The 25,194-nt window shown below is 37.4% G+C and overlaps 1 protein-coding gene across 8 annotated transcripts in view; it reads left to right on the top strand.

Moving 5' to 3' along the window:
* Positions 1-25,194, top strand: part of LOC135224510 (myb-like protein P) — an 871,197-nt gene that overhangs the window by 330,378 nt on the left and 515,625 nt on the right. For 6 of the 8 annotated variants that reach the window (XM_064263552.1, XM_064263551.1, XM_064263553.1 and 3 more), the window contains one exon: positions 7,791-7,865. The exons of the other annotated variants lie outside the window; for them this stretch is intronic. In XM_064263552.1, coding sequence (XP_064119622.1) covers positions 7,791-7,865 — 75 coding nt within the window. The remainder of the gene's footprint in view (positions 1-7,790; positions 7,866-25,194) is intronic. 8 annotated transcript variants of the gene reach the window in all.

Genomic DNA, 25,194 nt, shown 5'->3' with positions numbered 1-25,194 from the left:
TTTAAGGTTACTAATGTTTAAGATTACTTTGAAATTATATTAACCCTTAAACACTGGGCTGGTATTTCCGAAAGTGTATCCTGTATGCCGGCAGCGTTTAGGAGTTCATTTTTGGCTCTTTTTTTTTTTTTTTTTTTTTTTTTTTTTTTTTTTTTTTTGTTTTTTTTTTTTTTTTTTTTTTTTTTTTTTTTTTTTTTTTTTTTTTTTTTTTTTTTCATTGCCTAAAGTTTAGTGTGCAACCATCAGAAATTAAAAAATATCATTATCATATATAAATATTGGAATATATGACAGCACAAAAAAAAAGTTCATATATAATTGTATACAAATTGCACTGTAAGCAAAACGATTAAAGCTAATGAGTTCAGTTTTTTTTTTGTATTTTACACTAAATTGCAATGATTTTGGTATATAACAAATTGTAAAACGATCAAAGCAACAGAGAAAATATTATCACAATATGATGCATGAATTCGTAATGTGCGGACGTAAAAAAAAAAAAAAAAAAAGTTGTTTTAAAAAATTCACCATATATCAAAATATTGTGCTAGAGACTTCCATTTTGTTGCAAAATGAAGTTAATTGATTGAATATTACTAGACTGTAAGTGTTGTAGCCTAAAATTGCAGTTTTTTACCATTTTAGTTGAGTTAAAGTTGACCAAAGGCCAAATTTTTTCTATATCATTATTTATATGAAAATATTTCTAAACTGATAAAAGCTACTACCATGAGTTATTTTTTGTTGTATTCTACATTCAATTGCACACATTTTCATATATAAAACTTTATGTAACTTCTAATATAAAACTGTGCTAACATCACGACAATCTGACGAAAGAATTTTTTATTTTTTCGGCAAGAGTTACCATGCGGATGTAAGGAAAGTTTTTTTTTCAAAAATTCACCATAAATTAAAATATTGCGCTAGAGACTTCCAGTTTGTTGCAAAATGAAGGCAAATGATTGAATATTACTAGAATGTAAGAGTTTTAGCTTACAATTGCATTTTTTTACCATTTCGGTCGAGTCAAAGTTGACCAAGGTTGAAATTTTGGCACTTATCGTGATTTATATAAAAATATTTAAAACTGATAGAAGCTACAACCATGGGTTGTTTTTTGTTGTATTCTACATTAAATTGCACACATTTTCATATATAAAACTTTATTTTATGGGTTATATAAAACTGCAAACATTACGACAGTCTGTCGAGAGAATTTCTGATTTTTTTGGGAGAGTTACTGCGGGGACGTAAGGAAAAAGTTTTTTCAAAAATTCACCAATAATCAAAATATTGTGCCAGAGACTTCCAATTTGTTGCAAAATGAAGGTAAATGCTTGAATATTACTAGTATGTAATATAAAAGCTATGTAACGGCTGATATAAAACGATGCAAACATGACAACAAAATGACGGAAGAATTTCAGATTTTTTCGGTAGAGTTACCACGCGGACGTAAGGAAGTTTTTTTTTTTTTTTTTTTTTTTTAATTCACCGTAAATCGAAATATTGTGCTAGAGACTTCCAATTTATTGCAAAATGAAGGTAAATGCTTGAATATTACTAGAATGCAATATAAAAACTCTATGTAACGGCTAATATAAAACGGTGGAAACATTACGACAATCTGACGAAAGTATTTCTGATTTTTTCAGCAGAGTTACCGCGCGGACGTAAGGAAAAAGTTTTTTTCAAAAATTCACCATAAATCGAATTATTGTGCTAGAGTTTTCCAATTTGTTGCAAAATGAAGGTAAATGATTGAATATTACTAGAATGTAAGAGTTAGCTTACAATTGTGTTTTTTGACCATTTCGGTCAAGTCAAAGTTGACCGAAGGTTGAAATTTTGGCACTTAACATGATTTATATGAAAATATTTTAAAATGATAAAAGCTACAACCTTGGGCTGTTTTTTGTTTTATTCTACATGAAATTGCGCAAGTTTTCATATATAAAGCTCTGTAACGGCTAATATGAAATGGTGCAAAAATTACAACAAAGTGACAAAATAATTTCTGAGATGTGTCGCTGATGCTTTTTAGTGCAAGAAGAAAGAAATTCGCGCATGCGCGCCTGGGTAACGCTTGTAAACAAAACAACAGCTTGATCCATGAACTCCCAGCATCCCTCAAGGTGCGTGATTCAAAATTTTTCGCCAAGGATGCGAATATTTAAAAAAGCTTTAGTGTCGACGTATTTTACGTCAATTAAGCACCCAACAGACAATTTTCATCGACATAAAATACATCCAATAGGTGTTTAAGGGTTAATACAATCTCTAGGATTAAAACATTAATATGATGATAATTTAAGGTAAATTTGATGGAGGATGTTACATAAGATATACATTTGGTGTTTCTATTTCTTCCTTCTTTGATTCTCTCTCTCTCTCTCTCTCTCTCTCTCTCTCTCTCTCTCTCTCTCTCTCTCTCTCTCTCTCTCTCTCTCTCTCTCTCTCTCTCTCTCTCTCTCTGCAAAAGAATTGATAGACAGACAAGTAGATACTTGTTCAGCCCTCTCTTTCTTTCTTATGGGAGGGGAAGAAGTGTTGCCTATAGAAGTTCATTTCAATCATTTGATATCGTAAGGAATTATTCTCTCTCTCTCTCTCTCTCTCTCTCTCTCTCTCTCTCTCTCTCTCTCTCTCTCTCTTTTATTGGCTCTTTATATATTTCTAATGGAAAAAAGGTTACAGATGACTTCGAAATGATATTAATAATACCAATTCAATGATATATTTGATGTAGGATGATACTTTATGTATACATTTGGTATTTGAACTTTTGAGATAGGCAGATATAAGCCTTTTTAGAGGGGAGTTCTAACTATTCTCGGATTTGAGCTATTCACAGGCGTGTCTGGTACCCATCCCCCATGAATACTGGGGAACACTTTATTTACATCATGATGGACTACCAATTTCAAACGAATGACTCTTACCTGTATGTACTCTACATGATTCGACTTCAAATTCCCCTTGTACAATGTGACCCAAAAGGAGTGATATTCGATGGGGTGTGGTTAACTACAGGCAGATTCAACTTCTTAGCCAACCAACTCAAAATGAAACTCTGCTAGATACCTCTATGTAAGAACAAGCAAGTGCGAAACGGTTGGTCATGGGGGTACAAAACTGCGGTAGCCGTTGGCAACAATGTGGCTGGCAACTCAGCAAAATACTTATTGAAATCCACCATCTTAGCATTTACACAAGATTTTTCATTTTTGTCTATCGACGGGTTTCTTCAATTTGCGCTACGACTCTGCCCTTGACTCTTAACAGGTTGAGAAACTACGTGTGGAGAAGGCCTTACTGACGACTGGAAACTCATTCTGGCTGCTGAAGGCATACTAGACCAGGATTTACTACTGTCTCCTTTACAAATCAATGGCGTCCATCACACAATTTGCAGTTAAGTTTGCTACTGCACTGTTCACTATTATGGCCTGACGCGAAGCAATTGAAGCTCTTGCTCGGCAAAACTAATCGGCGCTATTTTGCTGCTGCGTTTGTATGCTTTGAACAGTTAAATGCAGAATGATTTCTGTTGCAGAAAGGACAAGATATGCGTGTGAGGGGTGTTGATTTCCAACACCATTGATTGCGACGGTTGTGACAATTTTTCTCTTCTGGAGCGTATAATTTTCCATACTTCGTATAATTAAGTCTAGGGCTTCAAACAGTTCCGACAAATTGTAATCACACTTTAGCAGAAAGTCTACAACTCATTGATATACCTGACCTTATAATAATTTCTGATTAATTAAACTAAGCAGCATTCCTTGATCCAACGTGGATCTGTTGAGACTGAGACGCTTGATTTGTTCGATAAGGACAGTGAGCACAATGCGAAAAATGTCTGCTAATCGCCTATGCAGTATGACCAGTGTCTGATGCTGGTTTCCATTGTACTTGTTTAACAAGTCGAGAGCCACACCAAGTTGGCTGCAGTTACGCTCAAGGCCTGAACTACCTTAAGCGGCTCCTATGCTAGAGACCCGAGAAGATATGTGAATTTGGTCATGTCGTCCAGGTCCGTGCGTCAGTGCATGTGAACATCAAATAGCTCCTTGAAGTTGGTGAACTCGTTCTTTTTGCCTTTAAACACTGATCATAATGGTAGCTCCTTTAAGTAGGTTAGACACGTTTTTGGCTGCTTTATGTTAGCCAAAGCATCAATTCGGTTCATGAGAAGGAGCGGAGTTTGACTAACATTATCTAAAGCTTTTAATATCTTGCTTTCAAGAGGTGGTTCAAACTTGACCAGACTTGACAAATTTAATGACTTGAGTTGTGCACTTCAGCCTGGATTCAGTCCAGCAAATTCTGATACACGTTTACATTATGGGTGTCAATGAGATTCCCTTGGGCGCGCATCAGAGTGGTGGTCAGGAGGACTATGAGAGAGTCTACTTGGGGTTTCAAGGGCAGCCACCATTTCTAGGGGCAGTAGGATACAATTTGATTATGTTACTCAAATGGAATGACTGGTTCCAGTTCACAAAGTACACAAGGGATGAAGGAAATGACGCTGCTTTCTATGTACGTTTCAAGGGAGTTTCTGCAAGGCTAGGCTAGAATTAGCTCTCCTGGCTGTTCTGTTGTGCCTGCTCACCACTGATTAGTCTCATAAGATGGTTCAGGAACACACCTCGCACATGGGCGTCGGTAGATTAAGCCAGCCTTGTACTGGCACAGGCTGTTGCTTCATAGTAAACCTCAACGAGGACAACAAAATAAACTGTTCATATCAACTCGCCTGGCCTACGACAGATCTCAATCTCCTCCTCTTATTTTGGGAGGCACGAGAGTAGTTGCGAGTTGCCTAGTAGTAGCACTCTGAAGACCATAATTCGACTGTCATTAATCTGAGACTGATCACTTAGGTCTATCCAATTACTCGAAGGACCAAAACAAATGTTGCAAATTACTCGGCGGCTACTTACACTTGTTGTGCTGGATGTTGTCGGCGTGATAGACCTACCTTAGGGGACAGCATCCAGCCCAGACACAAGGACAGCAGACTGAAGCACCTTAGATTTTAACAATTTTATAGAAAAATAGAAACCTATCTCATGGCTGCATATGAGGTAACAATAATTTACCCTTACAGGCTTCCCCCCCGATACACGTTTGCTACCCATACATGACCACGCAGTCACAATAAAATGGTTATTAGCCCAAAAACCATCACGTCTCTCATCGTAACCGAGAGTAAGATAAGCCCTGGCAACTGTTAACTAAGCCCTAGCTGAATATAGAAAAGTTAAAACCAACTCACAACCACCTCATGGTGGAGGCCTTATACTTGGCGCGGAAACACAGGAGCGATAGCATGCACGTCCACCGGGCTCATATCTCTAGCAGGAAGGCCGTGGTGCACATATCTTGGAGCTAGCTGACTGGCCAGTTAGTTATTCAACTACAATTTACGACTTTTTACTGATTACTTATTTCCCCTTTACAGTAGAAAATTTAATGTAATCAAAATGAGTAGAAATACTCCCAATGACTCGGCAGTGTTGTTTCAATAAAACTGTTAGCAAGTTACATAGCAATGGAGAGAACCATGGCATTTTTGCGCCAACTGACATACTTGGAACTATGATTTGGCGCCAAAGGCAGACTGAGGTCAAGAAAAATTGTGCACATATTTTTCACATGTGTATGTGCTTTTCCTTATATGTGTACATTCCACTATGCATATACATTATATATTGGGGAGTTGAAAATACTATATTAATTTAAAGCTACTTTATTTCCAACAGATACGGGTAGAAAATTATTTGCAATAAGATATTGACATGTAGGCCCATGCCCTGTCATCCATTGTCTCATAATATAAGAATTTGATGTGTAGGCTTATGTCCTGTCATTTGTCATTGCCTCAAGATAAAAGAAATTGACAATTAGGCCCATGCCCTGTCATTGCTTCAAAATATAAGAATTTGATGTGTAGGCCCGTCTTTTCATTGCCTCAAAATATAAGAATTTGACGTGTAGGCCTATTACCCTGTCATTGCCTCAAAATATAAGAATTTGACATGTAGGCCCATGCCTTTCATTGCCTCAAAATATACGAAATTGATGAGTAGGCTTATAGCCTGTCATTGCCTCAAAATATAAGAAATTGACGAGTAGGTCTATCCTGTCATTGCTCAAAATATAAGAAATTGATGTGTAGGTGTAATCTCTCAATGATGTTAACATTTTACATGCAAGATTATGATGAATTAATACCCTAACATCAGACTGGGATGCATAAGTCTACGCTTCATTTCCATTAATGTGGTCTATGTCGGATCGCTAATGTAAGCCAAGACCAATTTGAAAAAAAAAAGCAAACTGCATGTGTATTTAGGCTGTGCTTGATAAAACAAAAATTGCACATACAAAATTATCCGAGACCTTCATAATGATATGTAACTAAATACAGGCATTCCTCGGTTATCAGGGGGTTCTGGTCTCTGCAGATTGCTGATTAGCGAAAACCTCCATTAACTGAAACGTGACGATTTATGACACTTGTGGCGCCGATAACTGTTAATGGCACCTCTTGTTAGGTATGTTATGCTGCCATAACTCTATTATCAGCACCTTATGGCGCCATAACTCTATTATTGGCATCGTATGGTGCCAATTTTATGGTGCTAGACAAGCCCCATAAAACTGGATCGCCATTAACTGAGTCCGCCGATAGTCTGGGACTGCCTGTATATCTTTTATCGGAGATCTCAGTTGCATACTTCACAACTCCGGGAACTCAAATCTGTGGTGTCATGATTCATGCACAAAACTCAATTACCAAACAGAGTCAAATTCATACTGGTAATCATTTTTACTGTTAACTAGTGTGATGTCATTCCCCCTTCGAGAGCTAGTCAATCGCAGGTGTGCAGTGGGAGGGGGCTTAGGTGCAAAGCTAGGAGGACTCTACTATGCTAATCATTAGCTCTGTCTTTCCAATGTTCGTTTTCAATCCTTCCTTTCTAGGTCTCCGTTCCATGCTAAAAACCTTTCTTGCAGTTCTTCTTCTGTGTATACTAATATGATTAAATCATCAGCAAACATCAATTCCCACAGTTCTTTGTTGTTCCTTAATTCTGATGTCGGTGTGTCTGTGACAATGAGAAACAAGAATGGACTCCTCATTGTTATGGACACTGATGTCAGAATAAAGGAACTGCTGTCAGAATAAAGGAACAACACAGAACCGTCGGAACTGATGTTTGCTGGCGATTTAGTCATTATAGCAGACACAGAAGGAGAACTGAAAGAAAGTTTTTTTTTTTTTTTTTTCTAGTTAAGGACAGTCAAAATGCATCCTGTATGAGGACCTCCATTTATGAAAGCTATGGTTTGTATCCTAGGAAAAAAAATAAATGTTAAACTTTTTTTTTTTTTTTTTTTTTTTTTTTTTTTGTTCAAGTATAGACTGACACTTCACAGCCTCTGGATTTTAATTGAACTGCATTTTGATTGAAGTGATTTTCTCTGCCTTTTGCTTCCATCAAACTGTCCATTCATTTGTCTCTATAACCCCCCATTTTTTTTATTAGACTTAGTTGATGATAAGTGCTCAAATTCATGTTGCATTTTATGTTTTTGATGCTTGACTGTTTCTTTTGACATTAACCAAACATACATGATTTTTTTACTACATGAATTATATTTAAGCTATTATTTTAGACATTTTGCTAGTTGTTTTAGAGATCCAAAAGGTGCCAATTCTTTTTTAGTCGTTTTCAAAGAATTCTGTCTGTTATAAGTTGAATGTTTTACAGCTTTCACAAGTGAATAATCAGTGTTCCATCAGAGATGATCACAAGATGCAGTCCAAGGATAATATATTTATGAAGGTAATTGTAGGTGTTAGTTCTTTCATAATTGTTTTAGTATTTACTGTTATAAGGAATTGCTAAAATGATCAAAGCAAAACAGTAATTGTTTGATTGGAAGTTGTGGTAATGAGAATATTTCACTTTAAGAGCTGATTACTGTAGTACATTATACTATATGCAGCGCTCTATTTTCTGAATAGACAAATTATTGCTTTTTCAATTATAGATTGATTTTTGTTGGCTTTGATGTAACAAATCATTTACCCATACATAACATTGGAATACAAGATCTGTAAATTATTTGGTGTAATTGATATGAGAAATTTAATTTGAATTCGTTTAAAGAATATGTTTACATATAAGCAGTGGTAATTTTGATGGTTTTCTTTTTTGGCAGTGACATTTCCATAGAATTTGAAAGTTTTTATAAGGCTGGTATTTACTGGTGTATAAAATATTTAAGATCCTGGATGACAGTTTCAAAGTATTTTCTAAAAAAATAATACAAGTTGTGTTAAAACTGCTACTTTACCTAGTGACATTGACTTGACAAAAATTGGTTCAACACCACTTAATCCAAGACTGTTATAAGATTCTTTTTATCTTATGGATAAAAGGTGTATGGATCAAGGTATATAGGAGGGATTTTTAATGATTTCCATTCACTATCACATGTATTAACAACTAGGTTTATTTAAGCACCTGCTCTCCCTGTTGCCTAATGAAGAGTTTAGCTGTTAAGAATTTTTTCAAAAATTAATGCAAACTGTTCTTCCAAGTTTATGTAGTTTTATACTTTTATTGAAAATACTTTTTAAAATAACTTTGTCTTATACCTTGACTAGGTCCAAAGAAAAATTAGGGAACATCTTGTAATTGTAAAGTGCATATCCGTAGCAAAATGCAAAGCACAAGCAATAAGAAACAAATTTCTAAACATTAAATGAAACTTGGCAAAAAGCTTCATTTTCACAATAACAGACCATCACTTTGAGAGATCAGATACTCTCAGTTTTTAAATGGTTGTCTGAAGTATAGTGGCACCTTAACTTAATGGACATCAGCTTAGTAGATTTCATTTCTTAACCGTTTCACCCGAGTGTGATATTAGTATTAACCCTTAAACGCTGAGCCACTATTTCCCAAAGTCTCTCTCGTTTGCCGGCGGCGTTCGGGAGTTAGCGCCGAAGCGGAAAATTTTTTTTAAAAAAATCACAGCTTGCTAAGTTTTCAAGATTAAGAATTCATTTTTGGCTCATTTTTTTGTCATTGCAACCATCAGAAATGAAAAAAATGTCATTATCATATATAAATATTGGAATATATAACAGTGCAAAAAAAAAAAAATTTTCATATCGTAATTGTATACAAATCGCGATGTGAGCAAAAAGGTTAAAGCTTAAAGCTAATGAATTAATTTTTTTTCATTGTATTATACACTAAATTTCAATAATTTTGGTATTTAACAAATTGTAAAACGATCAAAGCAACACAGAGAAAATATTATCGCAAAATGAATTCGTAACATGCGGACGTAAAAGAAAGAAAAAAAAAAAAATTCACCATAAATCGAAATATTGTGCTAGAGACTTCAACTTTCAAAAATTCACCATAAATTGAAATATTGTGCTAGAGACTTCCCGTGTATTCCAAATGAAGGTAATTGAGTGAATATTACTAGAATGTAAGAGTTTTAGCTTACAATTGCATTTTTCTACCATTTCAGTCGAGTTAAAGTTGACCAAAGGTCGAATTTTTTCTATTTATTGTGATTTATATGAAAATTTTTCAAAACTGATAAAAGCTAAAATTATGACTAGGTGAGTCAAGCATTTCTGAGATTTGGGGCCGAGTTACTGCGCGCTTAGGGAAGGAAAAAGTTTTTTTTTTAAATTGACCATAAATCAAAATATTGTGCTAGAGACTTCCCGTTTTTGCAAAATGAAGGTAATTGATTGAATATAACTACACTGTAAGAATTTTAGCTTACAATTTCATTTTTCAACCATTTTGGTTGAGTTGAAGTTGACCGAAGGTCTAATTTTTTCTATCGTGATTTATATGAAAATTGTTCAAAACTGATAAAAGCTACAACCATGAGTTATTTTTTTTTGTATTCTACATGAAATTGCACTCTTTTTCATGTATAACACTTTATGCAAGGTCTAATATAAAACATTGGGAAAATTATGACTAGGTGAATCAAGCATTTCTGAGATTTGCGGCCGAGTTACTGCACACTTAGAGAAGGAAAAAGTTTATTTCAAAAATTGACCATAAATCAAAATATTGTGCTAGAGACTTCCCGTTTGTTGCAAAATGAAGTTAACCCCTTCAAAGACTTATTTTTTCAACATAAGGTTTCAAAAAGAATCTAATTGTTTTATTGAATTAAATTAAAATATAACTTGTTTAGACTCTATTCTAATTTGATTTCAACAGAAAATTGTGATTATTTTATGTAAAATTGTAATTTTTAGAAACTCCACTTGAGACCTTTTTATGGCCAATAACGAGTTATCCCGTATAAATTGTAATCATTTTATTCTATCACGAGATATCTCGTATGCTTCGTTTTAGTAATTTTGATAATAGGAATTGAATAAAAATCATATTGATGCTTGATAACTTTTTATTTTTCCACTTCATTTTGATAAAAGTATTTTTTCATTTCATTTGAATAAAAAAAAAAATTCACCATTAGAATAAACAAAATCATATATTTCTCTTCATTTGGGTAAAAAAAAAAAATTCACTTCACATAAACCAGTGTATTTCCCAATCATTTTGTATAGTATGATTTGAAGCAGGGGGTTATACACAGACTAACTTCACATATCTCGCACATGTAGCGAGACTCTCGTCTGATCTGTTTTCCATTATTATCCCTTTTCTTAGAGCAAACAACACATTGCCTTGTAGGAAATTTCTTTTTGGGTGTAGGAGGAATGTCAATTGGAAAATGCCTTCCTGAATAGCGGGTAGGATTCTCTGAAATAGATGGTCTACCTGGTCTTGTTTGAGGGATTTCAGCATGATACTTCTTCAGAGTTGAATCAATTATTTCCAACCTGAATTTGAGAGATGAACAGCAATTTTCATTACTCATCTTGAAACACTGATATTTCATTCCAAAGGGCTAGATCTAGATGATGGAAGAAAACTTTTTTGTAATATTTTTTTGTTCTTTTCCTGGGAACAGGATAATTTGCCAAGTTTTGATCCAACTTATCCACACCACCCATTGTGTGGTTATAGTCTACTACAACTTTGGGCTTCTTTTTCGTACCTCTCCTACTCGCAATTTCAACTTCATCACTATTGTGAACTGTGGAGAGTAGAACAACATCTTTTTTATCCTTCCATCTCATGGCCATAACTTTACCTCTACGATAAGCAGACATTTCCCCCTTCTTCAACTTTTCAGTTTTCAATGAAACTGGCAGGTCTTTTCGATTTATTCTAACAGTGCCATAGCAATCTGTTCTACATTTTACTAGAATATCCACTAACTCAGGACTGGTGTAATAATTGTCTATTGTAAGGCAATAGCCTTTATTCAAGAGGTTTCAGTAAAGTCATTACAACCTGTAAGGATTTAGGCAATTCATTGAAATCCTGGTCGAATTGTGTTCCTTTACTTACATAAATAAAAAAACTCCACACATATCCTGTACTCGCTTCACATAACATAAAGAACTTTATGCCGAATCTTGATCTCTTCAATGGGATATATTGTACCCATCCCAATCTTCCTTTATATAGCAAGAGACTCTCATCAATTGAAATATCTCTTTGTGGGGTGTAGCACAGTTCTAAATTTATTTTCTAAGTGCACATAAATAGGATATATCTTATTCAGTTTGGGATTAGGATGCGAATTTGCATCGTATGCTTCATTATCAGAAAAATGCAGGTACTGCCTGATTTTCTTGTATCTTTTGAAAGGCATAGTTTCAGCAAAAATTGGGGTTCTAAGAAGTGGATTTTTAGACCAATACAAGGATTCTTCAGGCTTCTTCACAATTCCTTTCAAAGTATTTAGTGCTAAGAAAACTCTGAGTTCAGGTGGAGTTACAGGATGCCACGTATTTGGGTCTGCATTGCATTGCTCAGCAAATCTATTGGTTTCAGTGCAAATAAGTTCAATCAGTTCATCATCAAAAAATACATGGAAAAAATCTAAAGGCGACATACTTTCAATATTCCCTGGGATATTGAGACCTGTTGTCCCTGTGAATGGAAATCGAGGAGGGGCAGTAGAATCTGCGATTCTCCTCCATTGTGTTTCATCCATTACTGTATCTGTATCTGTATTGGTATCGCTGTCATCGTCACTGGAATCATCCAAGCTTGAATCGTCGCCTTCTGAGCCAGAACTTTCAAGCTCTGTAAATGATTCCTCAGTATCACTGTTGTCATGGTAATTTGCCATAACTGGGCTAAAATAAAAAATAAATAAAATGCTAGAATAATAAATAAATAGTCAAGATACTAACAAATTACTCGACAATATATCATATAAACAGTCTAAAATAAAAAAAAAGAACAATGAAACTTACCTAAAACGTGAAAATGAAGAAATACAGAAGATTCTAAAAGTCACCACTGGAGAGCTAGTAAAATAGTGCGTACTCATCGTAAAAAAAGGAAAAAAAAAAAATCCTTGGAAAAAATTATACTTGACGTATCACAAAATGGTCAAGAGACAAACAAACGACACGAAATCATCATAAGTCAATAATACAACATATAAACAGTCTTAGATGACAAATAAACAACCAAATTTACTTAGAACTGGCAAAAATACGATATAAAATACGTACAAACGAACGAACCACCTCCCAAGATCAACGGTTACTCTATATACCACAAAATACTCATGGGGTTAGCTAACAAGACACAACAGCAACACGATGAATCAATAATATAACATATAATCAGTCTAAGATGACAAATAATGCAACCAAACTTACCTAATTAGGCAAAAATACGCAAAAACAAAAAAACAAAGGTCAAAGATGGCAGCTGAAGTGCTACTAATGACGCGTTGTCTGCGCGAAAAAATACAGAAAATTATCGTTGGTAACTCACGACTTCCAGCAGCAAATACCACTGCCAAACGTATGATATAGGACGAGATATCTCGGAGAAGCCTGCTGTAACAATACTGAGCCACGAGAAATCTCGTATTAGCCCAATATTCACGTTTAACTTTTCAACGAGATATCTCGTGGTAAGTCCAAAATTTTTAGCACACTGATAACGATATATCTCGGGTTAATCTTGTAAGGGGTCAATTGATTGAATATTACTAGACAGTAAGAGTTATAGCTTACAATTGCATTTTTTGACCATATCGATTGAGTTAAAGTTGACCGGAGGTCAAATTTTTCTATATCGTGATTTATATGAATATTTTTCAAAACTGGTGAAAGCTATAATCATGAGTTATTTTTTGTTGTATTCTATATGTCTATATGAAATTGCGCACATTTTCATGTATAACACTTAATGTAAGGCTCAATATAAAATGGTGGGAAAATTATGACAAGGTAACTAGCATTTCTGAGATTCGCTGCCGAGTTACTGCACATGGAGGGAAGAAAAAAGTTTTTGAAAAAATTCACCATAAATCGAAATATTGTGCTAGGGACTTCCCGTTTGTTGCAAAAGGAAGGTAAATGATTGAATATCACTAGAATGTTAGATTTTTTGCTTGCCAAAAAATACCAATATATATATATAATATATATACAGGCGGCCCGCGGTTAACGGCGCAATCACTCAACGGCGAATCGGTTTTACGGCGTTCGTCAAAAATATTAATTAAAAAAATAAGGCATTTTAAAGGTATCTTTATGGCGCAAATTTCAGTTAACAGCGCCGCTAGCGCCGTTGTCTAACGAGTTCATACATTTGTAGAAATGCCGTTCAGACCATAAAGGTTATGCAAATTATATTAACAAATTTTGTGAAGAGTTATTACGTAGGTATTAGGGTAAAATATATGCCTCTGACGCTGTTCTATGCCGAAAATATTGAGTTACATAAGTGCAAATTTAGCTATGGATGTGTCGATTTATAAATGTTCATGCTTTTGTTTAAAATGTGTATGAAAATGTATTACGTGAAAGGCATTTTTATTTCTGTACAGAAATATGATACAAAGGCAGCTTTTGAAACGATGTTTTTTCATGTTCTTTCTTGTAAGCCGCCGCCTGCCGCTCTTCCGAAAATATAGATTTAAAAAAAGTGCAAATTAGCGATCGATGTGTCGATTTTATAAATGTTTATGCTTTTATGTTTAAAATGTGTATGAAAATGTATTATGAATAGGGTATTTTTATTTCTGTGCAGAAATATGATAAAAAGGCAGCTTTTGAAACTCCCCTTCAAGTTATCGACTACGATGTTTTCAAGTTCGTTCTTGTATGCCGCCATCTGCCGCTCTTCCGAAAATATAGAGTTAAAAAGAGTGCAAATTTAGCGATCGATGTGTCGATTTTTCAAATGTTTATGCTTTTATGTTTAAAATGTGTATGAAAATATATTACGTAAAGGTAGTTTCATTTTTGTACAGAAATAAGATACAAATTAATGCAGCCTTTTTAACTACACTCCACGTTGTCAGGGGATGGTTTTTCATGTTCGTTCTTGTCCTCCAGTTCGGAAAAATGCATTGTGTTATTTTATTAATTATGCATCTTTTCCATAAATCCTTTAAAAAGTTATACATTATTTCACTGTATCCAAGAATATTGTATGTATTCTCATATTATTGTATTTTAAAATACTACGGCAAACTTAAGCCCGTATTCCGCGGAGCAGCCAATGTTGTGGTTTGAAATCAGCTGATGAATACGAGATTGTTTCACCATAACGCAATTCTGAGCGAATGGTCTTGCTTCTAGTTAGCATAAACGAATATCTATATACTTGACTTATATGAGACAAAGTTATTTTTCCTTATACAGCGTGTTTTTAGGTGGAAATATTTATTGAATATGTCTCGTTGTGAATGTGAACTATTTTTTTCGTTAACAGATTACGTTGGCGGCATGTTTATTGCGTAAAAAATTATGTGATTCCGTTCGCAATAAACCTTTATATCATCGTAATACGAACTTTACGTTATTTATCTTATATCGGCGTGAAACCAACAGTAAAATGTGTTCTTTCAAGCACAGCAGTTTTGATTAAAATGATTTTATCCCAATTTTATCTACAGTTGTGTGTGATGGTAGACGTTTACTGCAGTTTTATCCTTGTTGCCGATGTACGATAATAGTCATTAGCAGCTTGAACAGTTTTCTCAGCTTCAGTTATAACTAGGTTTAAATTTTACGGTATATTTCCCGATTGATCTTTAATCTATATTGATTTCTGATCTATAGCGATTAAAGTTATTACATTAAGATATCTCAGTTCTATTCTATACATAACGCCATTTATAACAAATACGGTAATGTTGCACTGTAGTACGATGATCGAAATACAAGCCAAACAGATGTTATCCAGTTCGGTTGTACTTAGAAAAAAAAAAGTAGTTTCTCGTTCGGTTGTTCATGGCTGTACACGTTCACGCAACGAGTATAACGTTAAAACCATACTTTCATCATTCTCTTTTGCTGTTATTGAACTTATGTAACTAGAAGATGGATAAAGTTAGGCCATTGTAATTTGATCTCTCATAAAATCGGACTATCGTAAGACTAATGATCGTAACCTGAACACTACAGCTACCTGTACACTGTATAAACTAATACATATATCTTTACATACTCTAGACACCCACATGTACTGTACAGTAAATTCTATAGTACTATACGTACTGCATAAATATAATTTTACTTATTGCGCCGTTGTGGGATTACGGCGCCTTTGACTGGTCTAGAGTTTCGAAAGAAGGTGTGCGGCGGCCGTAGGCTTTAAAATCGCTCAGCGTCGAAAATCGCTTGGCGTCGGTGGCCAGGAACGGAACCCCTGCCGCTAACCGAGGGCCTCCTGTATATATAATATATATATATACAGTAGTACCTCGAGATACGAAATTAATCCGTTCCAAGGCGGCCTTCGTATTATGAGTTTTTCGTATCTTGTAACACATTTTACATGTAAAATGGCTAATCCGTTCCAAGCCCTCCAAAAACACCCCAGTAAATTATATTTCCAGGCCTAAAACACACATTCTAGGGTTACAACGCCGATCCGACGGAAGAAATATGACTCCAAAAAGGCAAAATACTGTACATACTTGAGTAATATTCAACTGCATGTAATGTTCAACCCCATTTTTACTGTATATATTAGGACTTTAGCATATGTCCCTTAGCAATAAGCCTAGCCTATGTTAGCGGTTGCTACTGTAGCCTAGTCTATGATTTTGACATCTAAACCTAAGAAGCTAAAAGCTTAGAATATGCCAATAAAATGTATAAATAATCAGTATGTACTCATTTCAAATAATTATTAATTAATCATTAACTATAATACAAAAACAAACCTTCCAATCGATTATTTACATTCAGCTCTTACCCGTCTTACGAGTATCAAACGAGCGCCAAGCAATCATTTTTCCTAGCATACAGTAAGCCATAAATTGTCATTAGTATCTCTCTTCAACTAATGAAACTACCAAACAGTATAATAACCATTCATTTCTATTCTTTATTCTATCTTTACCTAATGTTTTTTTTTTATTAAATGTATTGCATGAATAAGTTTTTCAATTTACAGCATCCTTTTACCAATAGAATACTTGAAGCACAAGGGGTAGATGCTAACCAATAGGAGAGCAGGACCTTATGGAGTGACTAGCATCAGGAACCAATGGGAGAGCGGGAGGATGGTGGCAAGTTTACTCAGTTGGCGGCGCGGGAGTTTTAAAATTGTTCTCGGTGGTCCGGGCGAATCTGGGGACTTTACAGCAACAACCTTTCGTATCTTGAAAACTTTTCGTATGTAGAGCAGTAAAATTTTTCGCATTGGCTGTTTCCATCTATTTCTATCTTGTGCTTCTGCCTCATCAATTCCCTTCTCATGTAAGTCTCCTCTCACACAGTCCTTCCATCTCTTTCTTGGTCTCCCTCTTTTTCTTCTTCCTTGCACCTCCACCCCCATAGTATGTCTCCCAGCGTGGTCCTCATCTCTCCTCAACAGGTGTCCATACCATCTCAGCCTCCCCTCCTGCACTTTCTTTGATACTTCCACCACCTTAGTTGACCCCCTTATGTAGTCATTTCTGATCCTATCCACTCTTGTTACCCCAGACATCCACCTAAGCATTCTCATTTCTGCCACATCCATCTTCTTCTGCTCTGCTTTTCTCATGCTTGCTGTTTCCGTACCATACAGCATTGCTGTTCTTACCACCGTCTTGTGAAATTTTCCTTTTAACCTAAGCGGCACTCTTTTGTCACAAAGAACTCCCGAGGCCGCTCTCCAGTTGTTCCAGCCTGCCTGTACCCGATGTTTTACTTCTTCTTCCATACTTCCTCCAGCGTTAACAAAAGATCCCAATTACTTAAACTTATCAACTCTCCTTATTTGCTCTCCACCAAGCTGAATACTTTCTCTATCATCCCCCTCAGTGGTGGTACACATATATTCTGTCTTGGATCTACTTATTCTCATTCCTCTGTCCTCCAGTACTTGTCTCTATCTTTCCAATTTCACTTCCAGATCTTCCCTGCTCTCTGCACACAGAACAATATCATCCGCATACAATATGTTCCATGGTACTGTCTCCCTTACTTCCTCTATTATAACATCCATCACTATGTTAAAGATAAATGGGCTCAGAGCCGACCCCTGGTGTAATCCTACTCTCACCTCAAAACCTTCTGTCTCCCCAACACTGCTCCTCACTCTGGTAAATACATTCCGGTACATCTCTTGTATCAATCGCACATACTTCTCTGGCACCATCTTCTCCCTCAGGCTCCTCCATACCTCTTGTCTCGGGACTCGGTCATAAGCCTTTTCAAGGTCAATGAATACCATAGTAGGTCCCTTTGTCTTTCCCCGATTTCTCCATTATTTGCCTCAGACAAAATATACCATCTGTTGTTCCCCTTCCCTTCATAAATCCCATCTGCTCTTTACCTATTTGTACTTCTTCTCTCAGTCTAGCATCTATCATCCTTTCCAGTATCTTCAAAGTGTGGGACATCAATTTAATGCCCCTATAATTACCACACTCTTGGACATCGCCTTTCCCTTTAAAAATTGGGATCAATATACTCCCACGCCACTCATTTGGTATCTTTTCCTGTTCAAGGATCTTTATCATAAGATCGTACAGTATATCCACTCCTTCATCTCCTAATGCTTTCCATGCCTCCACCGGGATCATGTCTGGTCCGGTTGCCTTCCCATTCTTCATCATCTTCAGTGCATTTAGTACCTCTTGCTAGAAACCTCATTACCATGCCAATGTTCACTTGCCCATCCTCTCTTATTAGTCTATTATTTTCTTCATTTAACAACTGTTCGAAATATTCTTTCCATCTCTTCACAATGTCTTCCTCCTTTCTAAGCACTACACCCTCTTGATCCTTTATTTGTTTGATATGTATATCTTTGTACTACTATATATATATATATATATATATATATATATATATATATATATAATATATATATATATATATATATATAGATATATATATATATATATGTATATGTATATATATACATACATACATACATACATACATATACATACACACAGTAGTACCTCGAGATACGAAATTAATCCGTTCCGAGGCGCCTTTTGTATCATGAGGTTTTCGTATCTTGGACCACATTTTACATGTAAAATGGCTAATCTGTTCCAAGCCCTCCAAAAACTCCCCAGTAAATTTCATAATAAAGCTAAATTGACCTATAAACAATGAAATACTACAACAATTTGGACCATTCAATACCTAAATTAATAAAAAAATGCAAAATATAACCTGTAAATAAAGTGTATACGTATTAGTGTACATGGTAACAAGAAATATACTGTACGTAAAATGTGGAAGCTTACCTTTCGAGTAAGGCTACGTACATACATAACTATCCAAGGAAGATTGCTTCTGCCTACTTTTCACAATGTTCCTGTGTGAGCCTTTTCGGGGGGTGTCTTCTACAAATGATTGCACTTTATGAAAAGCGGCTTTAATTTCTGCCTTTTTTTTCTTTTGTACATATGTATGTACGTACACTTTAAAAAATATAGTACACAATGTTCCTGTGTGAGCCTTTTCGGGGGTGTCTTCTACAAATGATTGCACTTTATGAAAAGCAGCTTTAATTTCTGCATTTTTTCTTTTTTTCTTTTTTTTTTTTTTTTTTTTAACTTTTTTTTTAACTTTTTTTTTTAATTTTACGTAGGTTTTTTTGTTTTTAATACAGAATTTCAACTTTCTGTTTTTTATCACTTGGTTCTTTTTTTGCACCTCATGACTCTGTTGTCCCTGGTGTCCATCAAAACTATGTTCAACCAAATGCTCTCTCTGCAACTAATTGGGGTACTGAATGTTCGGCTGCTGACCTTCAACATAAACGGAAGTGCCTTGATTATACGTACTGGTATGCATGTTGTAAATGATTGGTCTACACCCTCTGTTCAGCAGGGAGTGGATATTCTACCAACCTTGCAAAGTTTCCAGTTATCCCATGAGAGAGACCTTGATCACTTATCCCATGTGAGAGATCTTGGTCACTTTTTTTTTTCAAATAACGTACACATTGACGATCCCGAAAACGAATACCGCGTGCGTACTATAACAATGCTGGTACCGAGTGGCCGAAGCACGCCACCACGTGTACGTAGTAGATGCATGGTGGGAGGGACGCTGGCCAATAGGAGAGAAGGATTTCATGGCCGCGACTAGCATCAGGAACCAATGGGAGAGCAGGAGGATGGTGGCGAGTCTACTAGTATTAAGATGGCGGCGCGCGTCACAATTTTCAAAATTGTTAAATTTCATAAGTTGAGCCTTTCGTATCTCAAGGTACCTCTGTGTGTGTATATATATATATATATGATATATAATATATATATAATATATATATATATATATATATATATTATATATATATATATATGCGAATAGTTAGAATCCGCGAATGTTAGGAACCCCTCTCTAAAAATGCTCATAAACTATCCTGAACATGCAAGCACCAAAGTATCCCTTAAAGACCATCCTTCATCAAATATACATAAAATATCCTATTGTGGTTCATATTAATCTTTGAAATATTATTAATACTATTTTAAAGTAAATCTTACATTTCATGTTTATACATAAATACATACTATGTACGTACTGAATGACTTAGTTATGTATGTGAAAATAATTCATTCCCCCCATAAGTATTCAGTCATGCACGTTTTCTTTCATACTGTTACTATTTGAGACATCCATTTTCTTTTTACAAGGGAACAATGGAATGTGAAATCACAAATAACAAATGTCCACTTAAAGTATTATCCTACATCAAATATACCATTGAATTGGTATTATTAATATTTTAAAGTAATCTTAAACATTTTACCATTAGAAATATATAAACAGCCAATAGCAGAGAGAGAGAGAGAGAGAGAGGGTTGTCCTTATTTAAAAGAGTGAAATGGATAGATTATTGTACTTCTTTAAAATACTATCACATGTGAATTTTGAGATTAGTTATATTATTATTATTATTATTATGCAAAAATATTAATAAACATACACATGTACCTTAGAAATTATCTCATATATATCAGTAAAAGAGAAAGAGAGAGAGAATCTCAATGATCCGTAGATGGCAACACTCGATTTGACAGTTGGAACCCAGCCAACCAAGCTGGCTAAGTGTTCAAAAAACAAGACACGGGGTTACATAATTCTTTTTATTTATAAACTAAAATCTTGCTAATTCACTTTAGTATTTTCTTTAATGAATTTATATTATTGCTGTTTACATTAATATTGATATTTGAAAATTAGTAAATCATCATCCAAAAAACATACATCGCTTTAAGAGAGAGAGAGAGAGAGAGAGAGAGAGAGAGAGATTATTGTAGTATTTGTAAAATACTTTCCCATATGATTTTTGTAATTACAGTTGTTATTATATTATTATTATTATTATTATTATTATTATTATTATTATTATTTGAAAATATTAATAAACATATTACGCATATATGTACCATAAAAATCTCTCATCTCGGTAAAAGAGAGAGAGAGAGAGAGAGAGAGAGAGAGAGAGAGAGAGAGAGAGAGAGAGAGAGAGAGAGCGAGAGAGGAGAGAGTGTGGTTGGAAATTTCATGCCCACTTGATGGCAGCAACAAATCAGCTCCTTCCCCCTCCGGTCACTTAACTTGATACGTATATCTGAGTTTGTTCATGAAACTTACCTGTCAGATATATATATATAGCTGTATTTTTCCGCATCCGACAGAAATTTAAACACTTACGACACACGCAGTGGGAGTCAGGTGGTTAGTACCCATTCCCGCCGCTGGGAGGCGGGTATCAGGAACCATTCCCATTTTCTATTCATAATTTTTCTGTCGCCGGTGCTGTAAACAACGTTTGCAGCACCTCCGTCCTGATTTTGGAAACTTACTGGCTACTTGATTATCCCTTTTGGTTTTTTTTTTGGTATCTGAATTGGATCGGTGGCTAGGCACACGTTGACTTTGGCTTGATTTGATTTTGGTATTGATTTTTCTTTGATCAAGATGTCAGGGTCTAGTTCAGCTAGCGCTAGATTTTGTTCTATGTCTGAATGTAGAGGTAGGCTACTGAAAACTTCAGTAGACCCACATACTGTTTGTAAGGTTTGCAGGGGGAATGAATGTACGTTTGAAAGTCGTTGTAAGGAGTGTGAAAGCTTAACAGATTCTGAGTGGAAGGCGTATGAAACCTATCTTAAGAAACTTGAGCGAGATAGGTTAAGGAGGTCTTCCTCCAGGAGTGTTTCGGGTAGGCAAGATTTTAATGATTCTCCTGCTAACCCTCCTTCTGTAGTTTATGCTCCTACCCCTGTAGTGTTGCCTCCGGGCCCTGAAGCAGTGTCTGTAGAAGGTAATACTTTATCTTTAATTCTTGAATCGATTCGTAACTTAGAATCAAAAGTGTTGGCTCTGGAGAGCAAAAGTGAAGAAAAGTGCAGTGAAAGTGCCCCTTGTGTAGTGGAGGGTGCGTCAGATCGGCCTCATTCCGCCTCTAGACCTAGACCTCTGCTTGACTCCCAGGTTACGGGGAGAGAGCATGTCGAAAGTCGAAGGAGGGTTATGAGGAACCCCCACCGATCTGACGTGCCTTCGGCAGCTTCTGACGAACCTACCCAGACCGCCAAGGAGCGTGCGCGTGCACATCTTCTCAAGGAGTGCTTTTCCTCTTCGGAAGCTTCCTCCCCGCGCAAGGGGTGGAGCTCTCATGCCGCATCACGTCCGCTGAAAAGGACGGCTCGTGTTCGGGACGCTTCACGTCCAAGTTGTTCTCCGGAACTTTGCTCTTCGCCTGATAGTGCGTTTGCTGCTTTTCCTCCACAGAAGAAGCGTAAGGATTCTTCGGAGGCGGAGTCTTTCCTAGATGATTCTTTTGAGCGCCGCAGTCGCTCTAAGGTGCGTGAAGTGGCGGTTCCTGGGAGTAGGAAGAAGGTGTCCCCTCGCCACTCTCCTGCTCACAGGATCAGCCCCTCCCCAGAAAAGGAGGCTTCACCTACAAGCAAGATTCTCCAGTCACTGCAGCAGCAACTTCAAGAGGTAATTTCTTCTAGAGAGACTTTCCCACGTCGCTGTAGGAAGGACGACAATCTTCCTGTGAAGAGGTCGAGGCGTTCTCCCTCTCCTTCTCCTCACTCATCTCTCTCTCCGTTTGAGTCTCCCTCTAGAGTTCGTTCTGCTCCCCAGCGGCTCTCTAGAGGAGGTGAGAAATTCGTTTCTCGCTCTCGAGAAGCGGTTGTATCCGCTACTACGAAACCTATAGATAGGAAGCGCGTTTCTTTAAACGCCGAGCGCGCTTCTGTGAAAGTCAAGTGTGCTTCAGTGGACGCCGAGCGTGCTTCGGTGCAAGTTAAGCGCGCGCCAGTGGACGCTCAGCGCGTTCCAGTGGACGCTCAACGTGTTCCAGTGGACGCTCAGCACGTTCCAGTGGACGCTCAGCGCGCGCCAGTGGACGCTCAGCGCGCGCCAGTGGGACGCCAGGTGTGCACCTGTAGCTGTCGAGCGCGCTTCAGTCAGTGCCAGAAGATTGGCATCGGACGCCAAGCGCGCTCCTATGGACGTCAGTTTTCCACCACCGCAAGCGCAAGTGGAAGCGGGAATTCTTCCTGTTCGCCGCTCTTTCTCTTTTGAGAAAGCTCGTGACGCTTTCGTCGAAGTGGAGGAACAACAACAGTTGGCTCCAGTCTCGACGGACTACAAGGTCTTAACTCGTCTTCTACAATCAGTCTTTGCAGAAACTTTTCAGCCTGAAGCTCCGCGTACTCCTCCCTCTCAGTTTTCGTCGTCCAAAGCTGCTAAGATCTCTGGCTTTGTGAAAATGAAGAAGTCGCTTTCTACGAAGCAAGCTTTTCGCAAGGTCTATGATTGGATGGAAAAGAGGAAAGCTTCAGGCAAGACTTCTTTTGCTTTACCGCCTTCAAGACTTTGTGGCAAGGCTGGTATGTGGTATGAGACGGGAGAAAACGTCGGAGTTAAGCTTCCAGCCTCTGCTCAAGGAGACTTTGGAAGTATTGTGGATGCCGCCAGAAGATCTTTTCTGTCTTCTTCGAAAGTCTCTTGGACGCATAGTGAGCTAGATTTTCACCTTAAAGGCCTCTTCAGGACACTAGAGGTCTTTAATTTTCTTGACTGGTGCCTAGGAGTTTTGGATGCCAGGTCCAGGAGTTCTGATTCCATCAGTCTGGGGGAGCTGTCCAGTGTATTGTCTTGCATGGACAAGGCTGTCAGGGATGGTTCTGAGGAGTTGGCTGCTCATTTCAGCACGGGACTGCTTAAGAAGAGAGCACTCTTTTGCAATTTTACCGCTAAATCGGTCTCGCCAGGGCAAAAAGCGGATCTACTTTTCGCTCCTTTCTCAGACCATCTCTTCCCCCAGTCTATGGTAAAGGACATAGCCGCCAGTCTCCAGGAGAAAGCAACCCAAGACCTTCTGGCACAGTCTTCAAGGAAACCTACAGCTACTTCATCTTCTGGGTCCTCTGCTGTGAAGAAATCGAAGCCCTTTCGATCTGCTTCTTCCTCGAAGCCAGCCCCTCGAGGAAGAGGCTCTTTCAGAGGCAAGACCCCCGCTCCTTCTAAGAACAAGAAGTGAGAGGGAAGTCCTTCAGCCACCGGTAGGAGCCAGACGTCTACATTTCGCGAAAGCCTGGGAAGAGAGAGGTGCCGACGCTTGGTCTCTGGACATTGTCAAAAAGGGGTACAGAATTCCTTTCCTTTCGACACCAAAGGATTTGTCTCCTTCGTATCAGGGAGAAAAACGGAAAGTGCTTCACGATTTATTAGATCAAATGATCGAGAAGCAAGCGGTGGAGCAGGTCTTTGACCTGAGTTCTCCAGGTTTTTACAACCGCCTGTTCCTAGTGCCGAAGCAGTCGGGGGTGGCGCCCCGTTCTGGATGTCAGCAGCCTAAACTGCTTCGTTACCAAGCAGAAGTTCAAGATGGAGACACCTCAATCTGTGCTAGCAGCCTTAAGACCGGGGGATTGGATGGTCTCATTAGACCTTCAGGACGCATACTTTAACATCCCCATCCATCCCCGATCAAGGAAATACCTGCGGTTTGTCCTGAAAGGGAAGGTATTCCAGTTCAGGGAACTCTGCTTCGGTCTCAGCACGGCGCCAATGGTGTTCACCGTTCTTATGAAGAACGTTGCGAGGTGGCTCCATCTTGCAAAGATAAGGATCTCTCTCTACCTAGACGACTGGCTTATTTGAGCCTCATCGCAAGACCAGTGTCTGGAGGACCTTCACACGACTTTGTCGTTAGCGAGGTCCCTGGGACTTCTGGTGAACCTCGAAAAGTCGCATCTGACTCCTTCTCAATCCTTAGTCTATCTGGGGATTCAGATGGACTCAGTGGCTTTTCGGGCTTTCCATCCCAGGGGCGACAACTTCAATGCCTGGACAAAGTGTCAGCCTTTCTAGGGAAAGAAACATGCTCGGTGAGGGGATGGATGAGTCTGCTGGGGACCATTTCCTCACTGGAGAAATTTGTTTCTCTGGGAAGGTTGCACCTTCGACCACTTCAGTTCTTCCTCTCCAGCAATTGGACGCGCAAACAAGATCTAGAAGAGGTCTTGTTATTGACGGAAGAAGTGAAAGAGCACCTAAGATGGTGGTCGGATCCAAAGAAG

Source organism: Macrobrachium nipponense, chromosome 12, assembly GCF_015104395.2.
Source record: "Macrobrachium nipponense isolate FS-2020 chromosome 12, ASM1510439v2, whole genome shotgun sequence".
NCBI lineage: Eukaryota > Metazoa > Arthropoda > Malacostraca > Decapoda > Palaemonidae > Macrobrachium > Macrobrachium nipponense.
This window is presented reverse-complemented; position numbering and strand designations above follow the sequence as displayed.